The 15,318-nt window shown below is 47.2% G+C and overlaps 1 protein-coding gene across 5 annotated transcripts in view; it reads left to right on the top strand.

Moving 5' to 3' along the window:
* TNIK (TRAF2 and NCK interacting kinase) overlaps positions 1-15,318 on the top strand; it is a 147,516-nt gene that overhangs the window by 91,727 nt on the left and 40,471 nt on the right. For all 5 annotated transcript variants that reach the window (XR_004060948.1, XR_004060950.1, XR_004060949.1 and 2 more), the window contains exons 8-12: positions 2,085-2,139; positions 2,905-2,983; positions 6,501-6,676; positions 8,262-8,328; positions 9,184-9,388. Coding sequence is in view for 1 of the 5 variants with exons in the window: in XM_030954010.1 (XP_030809870.1) it covers positions 2,085-2,139; positions 2,905-2,983; positions 6,501-6,676; positions 8,262-8,328; positions 9,184-9,388 (582 nt within the window). In the remaining 4 variants the exon portion in view is untranslated. The remainder of the gene's footprint in view (positions 1-2,084; positions 2,140-2,904; positions 2,984-6,500; positions 6,677-8,261; positions 8,329-9,183; positions 9,389-15,318) is intronic.

The raw sequence follows: 15,318 nt of genomic DNA, 5'->3' as shown, positions 1-15,318 counted from the left end.
TAACCAATTACAACAAGCATTTCCTCAGCTCTGCTGAGGGCAGTGCTTCATGACAGGGCTGCACCCTGCACTGGCTGCTCTCACCACTGCTCCACCGACAGCTGCCTGTGCAACGCTCTCATTAATCTCAGCTTTTTGTTATTAGTTCTTTTTAAAAGGACTGATATCTTCATAGGCTACTCTACCCTCTGAAATCCCTGAGGATTTTCCTCCTGCCAGAATAACTGGGGCACTTAATATGCCATGGGCTGATGCACAGGCTCCAGGAGCAGAATCCCTCTATTGTCCCCGAGGATCAGATGCTCACTGCGAGCCTCTGAAGTTGGCTCTGGCCATTTTCCCGTGGCTGGGGGTGTGGAACAGGAGCTGATTGCTGCTGACACGCTCCTTGCAGGGTGCTCAGAGCTCCTGGTGATGTGGGAGCCACTGGACATTAGTCCATACCCAGACCACAGCCTTGCACCTGATGCTCCTGCTTTGAAGTAGGGCGGGGAGGATGTAAATTATAATTATTTCTTTTAAAAGGGATGCAAATCAGATGCTGTCAGGTTTGGCTGACTGGCTTAAAATACTGAATACAAAAAATGAGATTTATAGGGTGAGAAAAGCAACCCTCACAGGCTTAATCTCTTCTACAAAAAACCTCTGATCTCACTGTTTTCTTAGCCAGAAAGAGATGCCTGTGTAATCTATGGAAGGAGGCAGTAAATACCCCCTCACATAAATAAACCACTTTAAAAAAGAACAAATAGAATCCCTCCACCGCTGTTGAGGTTATTTGTTGTTTTTTTCCCCAGCCAGTCTTCCTTTTTTCTTTAGAGATATCTTGTCAATAAGCTTAGAATCAAAAGGAGGAGGAGAAGGGAGCCTGCTTCCCTTCCCAAGTCAAGGCAATGCAAATACATTAGCACAGCATCCCTTTGCTGGATGGACTGAAAGGCTTTTCAGTCTTAAAAATAAAAAAACATTAAAAAAAAATCCTGAATTCCAGATCATTATAAAATGTGTGCTTCCCGCTGAGTTTTCTGCTTTCTCTGGGAGACTTAGAGAGATGATAATCCCTTTCAGTATTCCTCCAGCTTTAAGATCACTTGGCATCTTGCATATAACACTGGGCACCTCAATATGGAAAGACACATTAGGAATTTGGAAGGAGTTCAGTGGCAAGGGGTCATGTGTGCTGAATCATGTGGAAAGACTGTGATAATTAAGTATGCAGCAGAAATCCCAGCTGACCAGAAACAAAGAATGGATGAGACTGTGCTGTGAAAGGGCTGAAAATAAGATTTGAGAGAGTATTTTTAAGCAGGTGCAAAGATGTGTAGCAAGGACAGCATTTGTTGAGGGAGAACTTGAGCTAAAAATGAGGAAAAGTGCCCTGAAATTGGAAATCCAAGTTGCCTTTCCTGGAGGGTGTATGTGAAAAGGTGCTTTTGGTTCTTGGAGGCTCACGTAGCTCTGGCTGGGCTTTTGGGACTCTGTACTGGGAAAAACAACCTGTCTGGGATTTACTCACTAAATGGTGGGTTTAGAGGCTTGAGGCAGTTTAGAAAGAGCAGCTCTTGAACTGGAGAGGAGAGAAGTGAGGTGGGACTGCAGGGACATGGCAGAAAGCAGGGCAAGGGAGAGCTGGATGTACAAGAGGAAGGGTGGAAGGCAGAGTCCATCCCTTCCAGCCTTGGGTGGAAGCACCAGCATTGGTCTGAGTCGTGTTCCCAGTCCAGCAGGTGGGTTGTGCTCATTTTATCTCACTGGGCACATCCAACCTCTGCCTCCTGCACTGCCAGGAGAGCCAGTCCATCCCTGGGGCTCATTACCAGGGCTAGGGGTGCAGCCACAGCTCAGTAGTGATGGTGGGGTGGGGAGGAGGCTCTGGAGGGCAGGGAGCTGGGGATTTGGGGATCCTGCTGGCAAGGGAGAGGATGGAAGGAAGAGTGTTAGAGGTATGAAATCAGAGTTTCCCAGATAGGTGCCTTGTCCCTGCTCCTTCAGGGGACTTGGGGCTGAGCAAGGCTTGGGAACAGGGTAAATAAAAGTGTGCATTCCTCCTTGCACTGGCAATGTCCCTCTGCTTTCTTCCACAGAGTGACTTGTGGTCTCTGGGGATTACAGCCATCGAGATGGCCGAAGGTGCTCCCCGTGAGTACAGCCATGGCTCTGTTCTCTACCCCTGGGTTGTAAAGGCTTTGCTGAGCACCAGCCAGAGCTCAGCTGGTGAAAAAACACCCCAAGGATTTCCCTGGGATTGCTGAGGTGGAGCTCTCAGAACACCCATGGGGACAAAGCTGCCAGGGCAGCATGGCCCAGGAGGCAGGGTGGGCAGGGAGCAAAGGCACCTGTGTGACACATCTTGGAGCACTCTGGGGCATGGTTTCCTCAAATAAAACACAGATGAAGAAGGGGTGGAGGACTGGAAGCAGGTGAAACACCTCAGAGCTGGTGTGGCACTGGTAGTGACACACTGGGTTCACCTGGGTGCAGCTGCACAGGTCACGCTGCCACAGTTTTCAGTGTTGTCCTCAGGCTGTCCTTGCTGGGAAATGCAAGTAATTAAAACAGAGCATTGTGCCATGTGGTGTGGCTGTCCCATGCTCTGGCCCACTGATGTCAGCACCTGGAGCTGCAGGAGCAGAGATGTCCCCAGCCAGCCCCTGCAGTGACCCTGGCAGTGCTGGGGACACTCACAGCCCTTGGATGGGGACATCAGACCCTGAACTCAGAGCCCTTGGTTGGGGACATCAGCCCTCACCTGAGCCCCAGGGCTGGGGGGTGTCTCTGGGGGGTTGTTGCTGCTCTCATCCTTCCACGAGGGTCTGGCAGGCTCAGAGGAAGCTGGGATGTCCCAGCTGGATCTCCCAGTTGGATGTGTGTGCTGTATTTAATGCCTCTTTTTACAAATTGCAGCTCTGTGTGACATGCATCCCATGAGAGCCCTCTTCCTCATCCCCCGCAACCCAGCCCCGAGGTTGAAGTCAAAGAAGTGGTGAGTTTCTTTCTCCATCTTTAGGGACTGTAAAAACATTGTTGGAGCAGTTTTTTTTCTGCAGCTGGGCACGCTGGGGACACGGTGTTGATATTTATTTATTTAGTTTTGGGGGTTGGTGATGGTGTGAGGGGACAGATGGTCTCCAGCATCATGCTGGTGAGTGCAGGTTTGGGTTTTGGTCTTCCATGAAGAGGAAATTTGTTCTGAAGGATCCACTGAGGGATGGAGGCCTTCCTTGGTATGCAGAGAGAGCAACACACTCACCCTGCCATTTCACAGTGCAGAATTGGCTTTTCCTGGGCAGTTTGTGCAGCCTGAAGTCTGATGACACTTTGCTTGGCTCCCGTTTCATTCCAGTCAGGTTCCGTTCTCAAGTGGAAACATGTATCCAGGCCAAAGAAAAAAAAAGAGGATGGTTTATCTTGAAGGCCTAGGAATGCAGAGATTTGTACTTTGTTTGGGCTTTATTTTAAAATTTTGCAGGAAAAGATACATCGCTGTTTTGGAAAAAAAAAACCCAAAAAGGAAAGAAAGTGAGGCATGCCAGTAAAAACCCACAGGAAAAATATTCCTGAAGCCCAGCCAGATGTTGTTTTGTTACTGTATGTTCTGTATTGATGGAAGTGGAGTCCTTACAAACACTTCTCTTTGGTTTGTGCTGTTTTCTTGCCCCAGGTTCAGCAGTGGTTTAGTCAGGAAAGATCTGCCACATGCTGGAGAGACAGCACTGCCCCCTGTTCCCAGATGGGCTGAGCTCACAGAGGGAAGCTTTGCCTTAATCCTTTAAATTTTGCTTAATATCTTATTGCTTGTACACCCATAAAAAGGAGAAGAGCCCATGGTATGTACTGACAGCACCTGGGGCAACAGCAGCAAATATTTTATTGCTGACAGCGGAGTGAGAGGGACTTGGAGTTCTCTGCTTTGGATGCATGGTGTTGGGGTTTTAGGACCAGCCTAAAAACTCACCCTGCTTTGGCAGGAGGCATCTCAGTTTGGTCAGCCTGATCAGCTGCTCCAGTACCAAACCAGGAGGAGAGGGACCATTCCCAGCTGGCTCTGCAGAGGGTGTCAGATATTCTTGCTCTCTTTGCATGACCTTTTGAGGATACAATTAGTCAGCTGAGAAAATAGTGTAGGTGCTTGTTTTCTGCCAGATCACCAGTCTGCTCCTTTGTTATCCTCACTCCTACAGCACAAAGAGGATTGTGAGACTTGAGAGTTTATTTTTCATACAAAAGTGCTGTTTATTCAGCAAAGACTCCCTCAGCCTCCAGGCAGAGGGGAGCTGATGAAAGCAGATTTTGAGCAGGATGTTTCCCCATGTCCTTAAGGTAAAAATGGAGCTGGGATGGAATTTATATTTTAGTCCCTGCCCTGCCACCTCAGGGTGTGCTTAGCTTTCTCAGCTGGAGGTTTTTGGGCCTTGCCAGGATGAGTCCTAGAATTCCCATCCCAGGAAGAGAGGAGATGTTTGACCAGGCTTTCGGGCTGGTTTTCACAACCACAAGTCACAAGAGCAAAGCAGAATGGAGAAAGGTTCAGCTTGAGTTTGTCCTTGCTTTTGTGCACAGCAACACATAAATAAAAGTACACTACATGGGCAGACCATCTTTTTCCTTGCATGTAAAAGTAGTGAAGGGACTCCAGCCCCTTTGAGGGTAAGTCAGGAAAGCCAAGAGAGAACACTGGCATGGGAGCCTGCCCTCAATTAAAAATTGCAGAGAGGAAAATAATTTTCTTGCTTGCTAAATCCTCAAACCAGCTTTTGAAGCAGCGCTGTGTTCCAATGAAATTGAAGTCTTTGGTGTATCATTTTCTTTCCCAATTAAAGCCAGCCAGCAATGAAGCTTTATTTTCCTCTTCCCCTGGTTGCAGGCAAAATGAACTCAACTTTAGTGATTTTGTTCCCATAAACCTTCTCTAGCCCTGCATTGTAAAAGACATGAAACCTCTTTGTTAATGAGGTGATATTTGCACTGTGGTACCACTTCTCATCCAAGCAGCTGCAAAAGCTTTGCAAACATTGATTTAAGCTTTACAAAGCCCAGGAGCTGGAGGAATGTGTGTTTCAGGAAGGTGGGCTGACCTGGGCCTGGGAGGGGATGAAACGTGTGGTGGAATCCTCCTGGATCAGAGCCAGGGAGAAAGCCCTGGTCCTCAGCTCCACTGAGGGCTGAACTGTGCCCTGGAAAGGCTGGCTTGTTTGAGGGAGGGAGATGGTGGGAAATGCAGCAGCCTGAGCTGGAAATGGATGGGAAATCCTTGTCCATAGCTGCTCAGGTGTCTTAGGGCATCACAGGGCACTGGGACCCCCATCCCATCACTTCCAGGAGGATAACTGGGTAACTTTTCAGCTGCTTCACCTGTACTCTCTTTGCACATGCTCTGGACCACACATCCAGGATGGAGTCTCTCCAGTTTCACACCAACAAGGGAAAATCGTATTTTAAAAGTGTATTTTTTTCTTTTTGAGCATCACATTGATTGTGCCTTCTGGGTACACTGATACACTGAGTTTCTCAAGGCAAGGTGGGGAAGGCAGATTTGCTCATTAGTAGAGCTGGAGGGAAGATTTAATTGGATCCAGTAGCATATTTTATTTTTTGCATCTCAATTTGTATGGATTAGCACTTGAAAGATAAATCACTTTTAGTCTGACAGCTTAAAAGTAAAATCCCTGAAAGCTTATTGTTTTACTTCTAATGCAATTCTGTAGTATCTGTTGGCTTCTGACATTAATTTATATTCATTTTCTTATTTGCTAAAGCAACATAGACTACTGTAGCCTGTCAACATCTTCCTTTTGTAAATCCCTGTTCTCTTGAGTTTATAATGTGGTGAAATTAGTTCCAGGAAAACTTTGGATATGCAGCACTTGAGACTAAGACAAATTTGTTTATTAAAGATTTGGCTGAAACTGTTTTAGCTGAGATTGAGTGTGACTTTGTGGGCAGGGAGGAGGGCAGGGCTCTGTTCCCATCTCTATCAGAAGAGCATGTCCCAGTCTCTTGGATCAGGGGTCTGGGGCTTGCTGGCCCCCCAGCCCTGTGGGTTGTGAGAGAGCAGGGAAGGGCTGCAGGCAACAGGATCATCCAAAAGTTGCCTGAGCTCTACCAAGCCCTGCAATTTTGGGACTTAAATCTGAAAAAAAAAAAATTTAACCTAACTTGTCCCACTGAGCTTCACAAAGATTCTTCTCTTGAAACACTGCCTGGGGGCCATAAAATATGAGAAACAATCCACTCAGGCATTGTGTCTATATCTGTGTGTGTTGTATCTCGTTTCTACCTGCAGTTTCACAGGTTCAGAGGGAAGGGAGCAGGAACACTGCCTTGCTTTTTCTTGGATGCCTTTGGTGACATCTCGCTTTGGTGATTCTCTGGTCATACTGATGGTTCCCAGCTTTCTGGGATAACAAGCAAGAACTGAGAAAAACCTTCTCAAACTTTCTAACATGAGAATCGATACATTTACACTTACTTCTATACCTTCCTTCCCCGTTCTTGACCAGGTCTAAAAAGTTTCAGTCCTTCATTGAGAGCTGCCTAGTGAAGAACCACAGCCAGAGACCAACCACGGAGCAGCTGATGAAGCACCCCTTCATCCGGGACCAGCCCAACGAGAGGCAGGTCCGCATCCAGCTCAAGGACCACATCGACAGGACTAAAAAGAAACGAGGAGAGAAAGGTCAGTGGACAAGAGGGGAGGGTTAGTGGAGAAGAAGCAGCACTCTGAGCAATCCTTGACTCTGCCATGTGCTCAGATATCTCTGTCTGGGCAACCTGTGACCTGTGCCACGTGCTTGGGGATATCCCTAGTGCAGACCAGGGCACGTCCAGACAGGTGAAGCTTATGGGTAAAAGAGGGAAGACGAAAAGGAGTGGGTTGCCCAGTACTAGTTCCCCTTACTCAGATGGCTGAGATTGTTTGCAATCTCATTAAATTCAATAGGTGTGAACCTTCATGTGGTTTTGGGGACAGATTGTTTTGTGTGGTTTGATTCCTCTCAGTCGTTGAAATGAAAATAAATACCTGTAACTAAACAATGTGTGTTCATGCAAAGCAGACAGGTGACTGTCATTAGAGTTAATCAGTGTTTTTAAATATATTTCTTTTCCTAATGAAAAATGATGCCATTTTTTAGGCCAGGTGGTAATTTCCACATGGAACATCCAAGCTTTGATTCATTAAAGCGTGTGTATAAAATTTACGTTTGCATAGATCCGTGCTGGCGTGTGGGAGGGTGAAGCTGCTAAGCTGAATTTTCCCCAGCTCACGTATTTCATGCCAAGTGTGTTGATCTACGTGACATCCCTGCAGCACCAGCAATGAGCAGAGCTGTGCAAACCAACATCCAGATAAGACCCTTGCCCCAAAGCAATTCCGCTGACTAGGAATAACCCATTAAACTGAATGTTTTCAGTGAACTCTCCAGGCCCTATCAAAGTCCTCTGCAAGAAAGATCAGATAGCAGAAGAAACTTGTTAAAGTATTCAGCTGCTTGTGAACTGAATTTTAATTTGAAAGCTCATTTGTAGGATCCAGCAAATTAATATGTTGCTATTTCTCCTCTTATTGGTAGCGGAATTAATTTTTCATGTGTACCTTCCAGCCCCTTGTAATAGATTTCACTACAATCAAAACAATAAAATGGGATCCCAGTGAAGTATTAAATGTGTTTAGTCTGGCAAATGAAGGTTGGACCCTAGAGATGGAGAGTAATTGGATAAATGCAAGTCTTTCTTTGACTATAATTCCCTTCATCCGATAAAGATGATATCCCAGCAGAAATTGCAGTATGTAACACAACATTGCAGTGAGCTTTTATGTAGATATCTTCATTGCCTGGAAATTACATGGATTTGCATAGGAAGAGCATATGTTTAAGGAAAGAGGAGCTGGTGCCTTCAGAGCCTTGGTTAAATCCCACCTTCCCGTGGCTGTGGCTCCAGTGGCTGGTGGTGCACCTCCTGTTGCAGAACCTGAAGAAGGGGGTCACTCACTGTCATATGGGGAAAAATTCTTATTTTGTGGACACCCCCATCTTTACATCAAGGCGCTGTGGTTGTCAGGGCTGTTGCCCACTGTGCTGGTGCTTCCCTGGCCTTGTGGCCCCCATAAAACCACAAAATGCAGAGCAGTAATGCTGCTTATTCTTGGTCATGCAAGGTAAAGAGAATTGGCTGTTCTGCCTTCAGAGCTCTGGGGTTTTCAGCCACTGGAAAAACAAATGAGTCCAGCAAAGGGCACTGATGAGCAATTCTGTTCCTAGATGAGACAGAGTACGAGTACAGTGGAAGTGAGGAGGAGGAGGAGGAAAATGACTCTGGAGAGCCAAGGTAAGAATCAGCATTTCATTTGTGCCCTTACATCCCTTTAGCTATGCATAAAATCAGCTTGGATCATGGGCTCATATGAACTGGAAATGGAAAAAGGACATTCTGAGCACAGAGTCCTGTTCCCTGGCAGAACAGAGGGAATTCTTGCTGCCGGGTGGTGCGTGGGTATGAACTGATGCTCTGGATCACCTTAACCAAAAGCTGGGGAAGAAAAACCCCATTGCCTGTGGGATCTGCAGCACAACATGGTGCTGTCATGGGAATGTGGATATTGAGATGTGGAAAAATGTGAGGTGAAATTAAAAAAAATCTTTAAAATGTGGTTTCTTACATCCAAGTGTAACTAACTCCCTGTTTCCATGTCATTTTTCACCATGAAACCTCCCAGGTGCTGCTGCAAGCACTTGTAGGGCTGGAACTTTCTTTGCTGACATTTTTCAGAGCCGTTGTAATTAGTATCAGGTTATTCCATTATTTCTCTGAGATAATGTAGTATTTTAATAGCTGGCAGTGATTCATGCTAAATGTGCTTTGTGCACAGCTAAATATAGTGCGTGCCAGCCACTGCAGCACCAGAGGCTTTGGTTAGAAGCTTATTGTAAAGGAACCCTTTCCATTTCCAGTGAGTAGATGACCGATGAGCCATGAGCAAAGAAAAACTAATTGCCATTCTCCACCTGCACAACCTGCCCTGACACCTGCAGGTCCCCATCCCTCCACCCCTGCTGCCCAAGCTCTGCCGGATACTCGGATGCTGTTGGGATGGAGGGGAGAGGGGCCACGCTGGGAAACCCTACAGGGACAAGAGGCTCAAGGCTGCATGGAGGGGAACTTTAACGCTTCTCCTGCGTGCAGCTCCATCCTGAACCTGCCCGGGGAGTCGACGCTGCGGCGGGATTTCCTGCGGCTGCAGCTGGCCAACAAGGAGCGCTCGGAGGCGCTGCGGCGGCAGCAGCTGGAGCAGCAGCAGCGCGAGAACGAGGAGCACAAGCGGCAGCTCCTGGCCGAGCGGCAGAAGCGCATCGAGGAGCAGAAGGAGCAGAGGAGGAGGCTGGAGGAGGTAACTGGCCAGGGCTGAGCTGGCTTTGGGTGGAGCAAGCAGGATTTCTGGTGGCAGGTCCCAAGGGACTGTTGGCCTCCTTGAGCCAGGTCTGGTAAGTTCTTGGAGGTGTATTACTCACCCAAGATAGCTCAGCTACCTTTGGAGGCATAAAATCAGCAGGATGGCTTCTGTCGCAGTGTTGGAAACACAAAAGTTTAATAAAAGGCAAAATAACAAATAGATAAAAACTGAGCCAGGTGCAAGAGATTCTTGCTCCTGGTAAAACACCTCACAAAAGTGATTAGTTTCTTTGTTCACTTCTTTTTTTAGTAAATTGACTTTTAGGCTGCTGTCCAATTGGCTGTCCTTAAGTTTGAGGTGAAGTTCCCTAAGCCTATGAAGTGGCTTTTTCACCTAATTGAGGAGAGAAACTTCTGGGCTTCTTTCTGTTTTGAGGGGACAAAGGATGGTTTTGTCACTCTGTCAACAAGGGGCACATTCCTATAACTGTTCTCAGGTGGTTTAAGGTCACGTGCTGACCTCTCCAGTCAGTAACCCCAAACATTTTGATGCACTGGTCAAGCCCCTCTGCTCATCCTTTCGGTGTAGCCATCTCCAGCCACTCTCCCCACCATAGCGAGTGTTGCCAACTTTTGTGAAGGTAATAGTACTGGTTTGCTGTAAATATTCCAAACCTAAAGGGGTCCCTGGAACTACTGAGCAGAATTAGCCCATGACTGGGGTGACAGCTGTGTTCAGTCGAGGTGTGCAATCCAGCATCTGTCAAGTTCATTATCATTATTTGCTCCTGTGGACTGTTACAGTGGAAAAGAAACCGAAAAGCTCAATTTGCCCTATCCCTGGATCCATGTGCCATTTGTGTCCCATTTAATCCATAATTTCAACTGCAGTCTTACAGTCCCTGCCAATTACAATTTCTCTTGCAGGGGAGGGGCAGATGCCTGCCTGACTTGTGCAATGATCCATATGTGCCCTGAAGGATAAGATTTCATTACCCTTGTCTTAACACACCAGCCACAAATGCAATCGGTCTTAAAATTATCCACCCCATTTAAAATCCAGCTGCAGGATTTGACCTTGTGACTTTGGGTGTCCCTGAGCTGCTCAGCCTGGCCATGTGCTCTGGAGGAAGTGCTAGCTTTTGCTTTAGCTCCTGGTTCTTGTATTGAAGAAGTTCACCAAAAATAAAGGGGCTTTTGCTCATCTCTTGTGACTTTTGATCGGGTTTTTCAAAGAGGCACCCATTGCCTTGCTCTGAACTCAGCCCAGTGACTCATTGCAGGGTTCATACATTGAGGGTCATTAAATTAGCTTTCTGAAGAGGTCACCAATATGTCTGATAAAAGGGTTTGCAGTAAATGGACTATTAAAGCATCCACCCCCTTAATTTGCACGAACAAGAGGTCTCCAATCTCTCCCTGTGCTGGGTAATGCCTCAGGCCAGGGGCACAGACAGGAAGGAATTTCAGGCAGCTGATGGTGATGATGGTGGTGGTATGTCCCCTCTTCGAGGTGGTCCTCTGAGCCCCTCCAGGGCAAAAATCAACACAGGCAAATCCCAGGCAAAGCGTTTTTTCAGTCTGGTAAATATGTTAGGTCTGTGTGTTGTCAGAGCACAGAGTGTTCAATACTTTGTAGGTCAGGCTTTGCTAGAGCCCTGCACCCCATCCCAAAGCTGGCAAGCTGCTTTGGGAGAGGACAAGGTTTGCACCCCAAAATCCCCTGCCCCAGTGGGTGTTTGTGAGGACTGTTGTAAGGAAGCCTGGTTCTGCCTTTGTCTCAGCCTGCTTGCTGCAAGCAGTACAGGGGCAGAACAACAGCAGAATAAAAGCAGACACCAGATTAACTGCAATCCTGTAATGAATACAATGCTTGCTGCTGTATTAATATGTTCTCTTCACATAGAAGAAAATTGTTCTCTTTGCTGCTTCCCAGGCAGGTTTTGAATGGAGGACTAATCCCTTTGCTGAGCAGGAGAGCTCTGCCCTGAGCTACAGAGTTGCTGCCTTGCTGGGCTGGGCTGTGCTCAGTCCCCTGGGCTCTGCCAGTTCCCTTCTGTTGTGTCCCCAAGTCATTAAAAGTTAATGCCACCATAGCCAGTATTTAAACCCAATGCCTTTTCTAATGGCTTTGAACAGCCCCTTCACCCACTGCCTTCTTCCCAGCTGCCTTACAGTTTTTGGACCTCAGTTAAAAGGGGGATATGCTGGAGCAAAGCTGGCCAAGAGGCGTTGGCAAGCTCCTGCCATGTCAGAGGAGTGGGGAAAGGCAGGGGGGCTGTGGCTGAAGAGCATCCTCTGCCCCCTTGATGTGATCTGTCCCACGGGCTCAGCCAGGATCAGGGCAGATGCTGGGGCCAGCTGGCAGCTGTGATAGCCCCAGCATCTTCTCAAGTGCCCATTTCCTCGGGTCCATCTGGCCAGGTTTAGCTTCACCTGCATCCAGCCAGAGTGAAATGAGCTCTGCTCTCTATTAGACATGGTTTGCGTGGCGAGCAAGGAGCAGCCGAGTTGCTATGGTGAGGATTAAAGCTGGAGTCCTTGAAAGAGGCACAGACCTTCTGTTGCAAACGTGGTGGGTTGTGGCAGTGGTGGGGACAGATGCTCCCCAGCATGGCTGGCTGTGGCTTTGCCAGCTGCAAGGTGCCCTGAATCTGAAAAACCAGAAAATCTGTAAGTGCAGAGATTAGCAAGTAAAGTTTCATGGCTGCTGCAGGGATATAGTTTGGATATCGTTTGGTCTTTGCCCTTGCTGGGTATTTTGGGGCAGGAGGCCTCTGTTGGGCAGACACCAGCAGCTGTCACAGTTGTGCTGAGTTTGGTGTGGCTGTCCCAAGGCTCCCAGCACACTGCATGGCTGTGGAGTGCTGCTCCAGCCAGGCTGCTGCTGTTGGGCCTCCCTGCTTTTTCCTACACCAGCTTTGCACTAGCTTTCATTAATGACTCTTAGCCGGGGATTTATTTTGGTTAATGGGAGCAGGATTTCTTCCATGCTACTATATGGTCTGACTAAGATGGGGTGTGCCTCCAGCAGGCAGCAGTGCTACCAGCAGATCTCTGGGGGAACAGACCAGTGGAAGACTCAGATTACTGTGTTTTCAAAATAAATTTGACCTTTAAAACACAGCAGAGCAGCCGGGACAAATAAATCCTTGGAGCTGGTGGCTTTTGGGTCTCCTAAGTCAGCCTGTTCAAGCTGCCAATTGTATTACTGTGTTTACAGAAAGAGCTCCTACTCATCATAAGATGCTGTGGAGGTGTCCAGGCCAAGGGAGTGAGTTGGCATTTGGGCCCAAGTGCAGCTCCAAAAGGATTGATGTAGAAGGATGCCAAGTTCAGAAATGCCTGGAGTTAATTTGTACTGGAGATGAACAGCAAAAGAGCTGAAGAAAGGCCTTAGTGGGATAGCTGGCCCATTCCCCCATCAGTGCAGACCTTCAGAAGGTTTGTTTGGTGGTTTTCCATTGCTGTCTTTAAATACTGGCAGGGGTACAGCTCCTACCCTTTCTCATGTCTCGTTTAACAGCACTCAAAATGAACAAATCACATTTTTTCTGTCACCTTGATCTTCCTAATGGGGATTTCTGAACCTCTCACAAAGCACCTCCCACGTTAGGGCTTTTTTGGGGAAATCCACCATCTCCTGATGTTGCTCTAACAATAACATCAAGTGCATATAGAAAAAAAGTCAAGTGAGGAGTCTTGTGGAAGGTATTTATGGCCTTCTTGGTGCCCTGGAGACCTTGCTGCCATCCTTTGCGTGTCTCCTTCCATCTGTTGGACATTTGGGTCTCCTTTTTCAGGAGCTGACCAATTTCCTTCTCTGAATATTTTTGCAGGCAGCCAAAGAGATTTAGATTTGCAGCTGTCTTTAATTGCAGTGGAAGTAAAAATGCCCAAGCCAGCTTTGAAACCGGGGCTTTCATGGGAGCAGAGTTGCAGCTTTGTTTTCCCTTTCACAGAAAGTTGGTCTCATGAATTCAAAATTCATGCACCAGAACTAACCCTCAAATTAGGAAATTAAATATCAATAGATCCAACAGCACTGCAGAAAATGTTTGTGTCATGCAGGAGGGTGAATAGGCTTGAATATATTTTAATTTTTCCCTATATATACATATATTAGATATATATAGTTCCCTAATCAGGCTTCCATTTGTTGCTGGCACAGAATGAGCCTTGATGCACTGGTTTAACCACCAAAACTCCAGCTGAGCTGTAGGAATAGCACATCCTGGGGTCAGGAGCTTTAGGGGTTCTGCAGGACAAATCTCTGTGCAGACCCCTTGGCAGCAGTGGGCAGATGGAGTCAGAGAAGGCTTTACATAACCTCATTTTTCTGCCAAATTGTGGATTTTTCTCCATTCTAGGTATAAAATGAAGGTCAGATCATTACAGGGAATGTACCAGGCAGATCTAAGCATCTTGCTGTTTTCATTTGAGGTTCCAGTTAGGGCACTTACAGGGCTGGATGTTCAAGGGATAAAAAATTGCTCCTGTAAATGTTCACCAGCAGAACACCACCAACTAGAAGCTCTTATAAAGTGATTCCAAAATAAAAAATTCAGCAATTAGTTGTAGGTAAATTGAGGTTATCTAAAATGGCGGTTTGTTATTTTCCTCTGCATGTGCAGTTGTCCTATAGCTTGTAGGAACCTTGTCATTAAGATGGCAGGCCCCTCACAGGTGTGTGGTCCATGGGGACACTGCAGTGGTCCCAGCAGCATTCCTGCACCCATTTCCAGGGAGAGCTGTGTTGCAGCAGCTCCTGTAGTACAGGTATGAGCTAAACCTCATGTCCCTCTCCTTTTTCTTTGGTCAGGAAGCATGTAGGGCTCATAGTTTCTGAAGCATGAGATTCCTCCTGCGTGGGGCATCCCCTCATGGTGATCCCGAGCAAAAGCTCTGCAGTGGTTCAGAGCGAATCAGATCCCTGTTTGCCATGGTGGGAAGTTCTGACCCAGTTTCTCTACCAGTGGGAAACACCTCTCCATGCTCCAGTGCTTAGTGTGTCAGAAAAGATGATGTTCCAGCCACAGTCACTCTTTCCCTGGTGGCTCAGATAAATGAGCCTGTCACAACAACGCAGCCACCTAGAATATTTGTTTTCATTTGTCACTTGGAATTCCCCTTCCACTTCTTTCCTGGCTCATGCTGGTGTTTGGGAGCAGCAAGCCAGGGTTTCCAGGAGCTTCTTCTTGCAAGTGTCAGTGCCTCTCTGAGCTCACAGGGTTCAAGGGGCAGCTGCAGCTCTCCCATTGCTCATAGCCCAGGATGTGTCTGATCTAGCAAAGTGAGCTTGCTCTTTGAAGTCCTTGTTTCATGCCAGGCCTCCAAGGGCCTCCCCACCAGAGGTTTTGCCTTTGTGTGTCTTCTCTCATCAATATTTAAAACCTGTCATATCTGGTGCAGTGCAAATAAGATCCCGTTCTGGCTTACAAGCAGCTACATATAGCTTTACCTGCAGAGTTATATAAATGCAGCCCTAATTAATTGGTGCTCTTGCCTTGCATGAATAATGGATCTGGATAGTGTAAATACACACAGTAGTTTCAGGCTTGGAGAAATGTGGGAAGTGTGCTCTTGCAGTGGGAGAGGGAGGTCAGAAAACAGGGAGAAAAGGAGGCAATGAAAGAGAGATATTTGATTTTTTTTTTAATTTTTAATTTTTTTTTGGGGGGAGGAGGTTCTGTTTCTACATGGACTTGTTTTCAGCTGCATCTCCCTGATGCAAATCCCTCTTTCAAAAATGGTCCACATCATCCTAATACTGGGGAGTCTGGGGTTTTGCCCACTGCAGTGCCAGGTCCTCTCCAGATGTTTGCCAGCTGCTGCAGCGGGGCCATACAGGGAAGGCAGCTGATTCAGCCCTGCTCTGCTGGGCTACAGTGTTCAGCTGAAGGTGCTGGTAATGGTACCAATGGTGAC

This window comes from Camarhynchus parvulus, chromosome 9 (genome assembly GCF_901933205.1).
Source record: "Camarhynchus parvulus chromosome 9, STF_HiC, whole genome shotgun sequence".
Taxonomy (NCBI): Eukaryota; Metazoa; Chordata; class Aves; order Passeriformes; family Thraupidae; genus Camarhynchus; species Camarhynchus parvulus.
The sequence above is the reverse complement of the archived record's forward strand: the minus strand, read 5'-3'. Positions and strand labels throughout refer to the sequence as shown.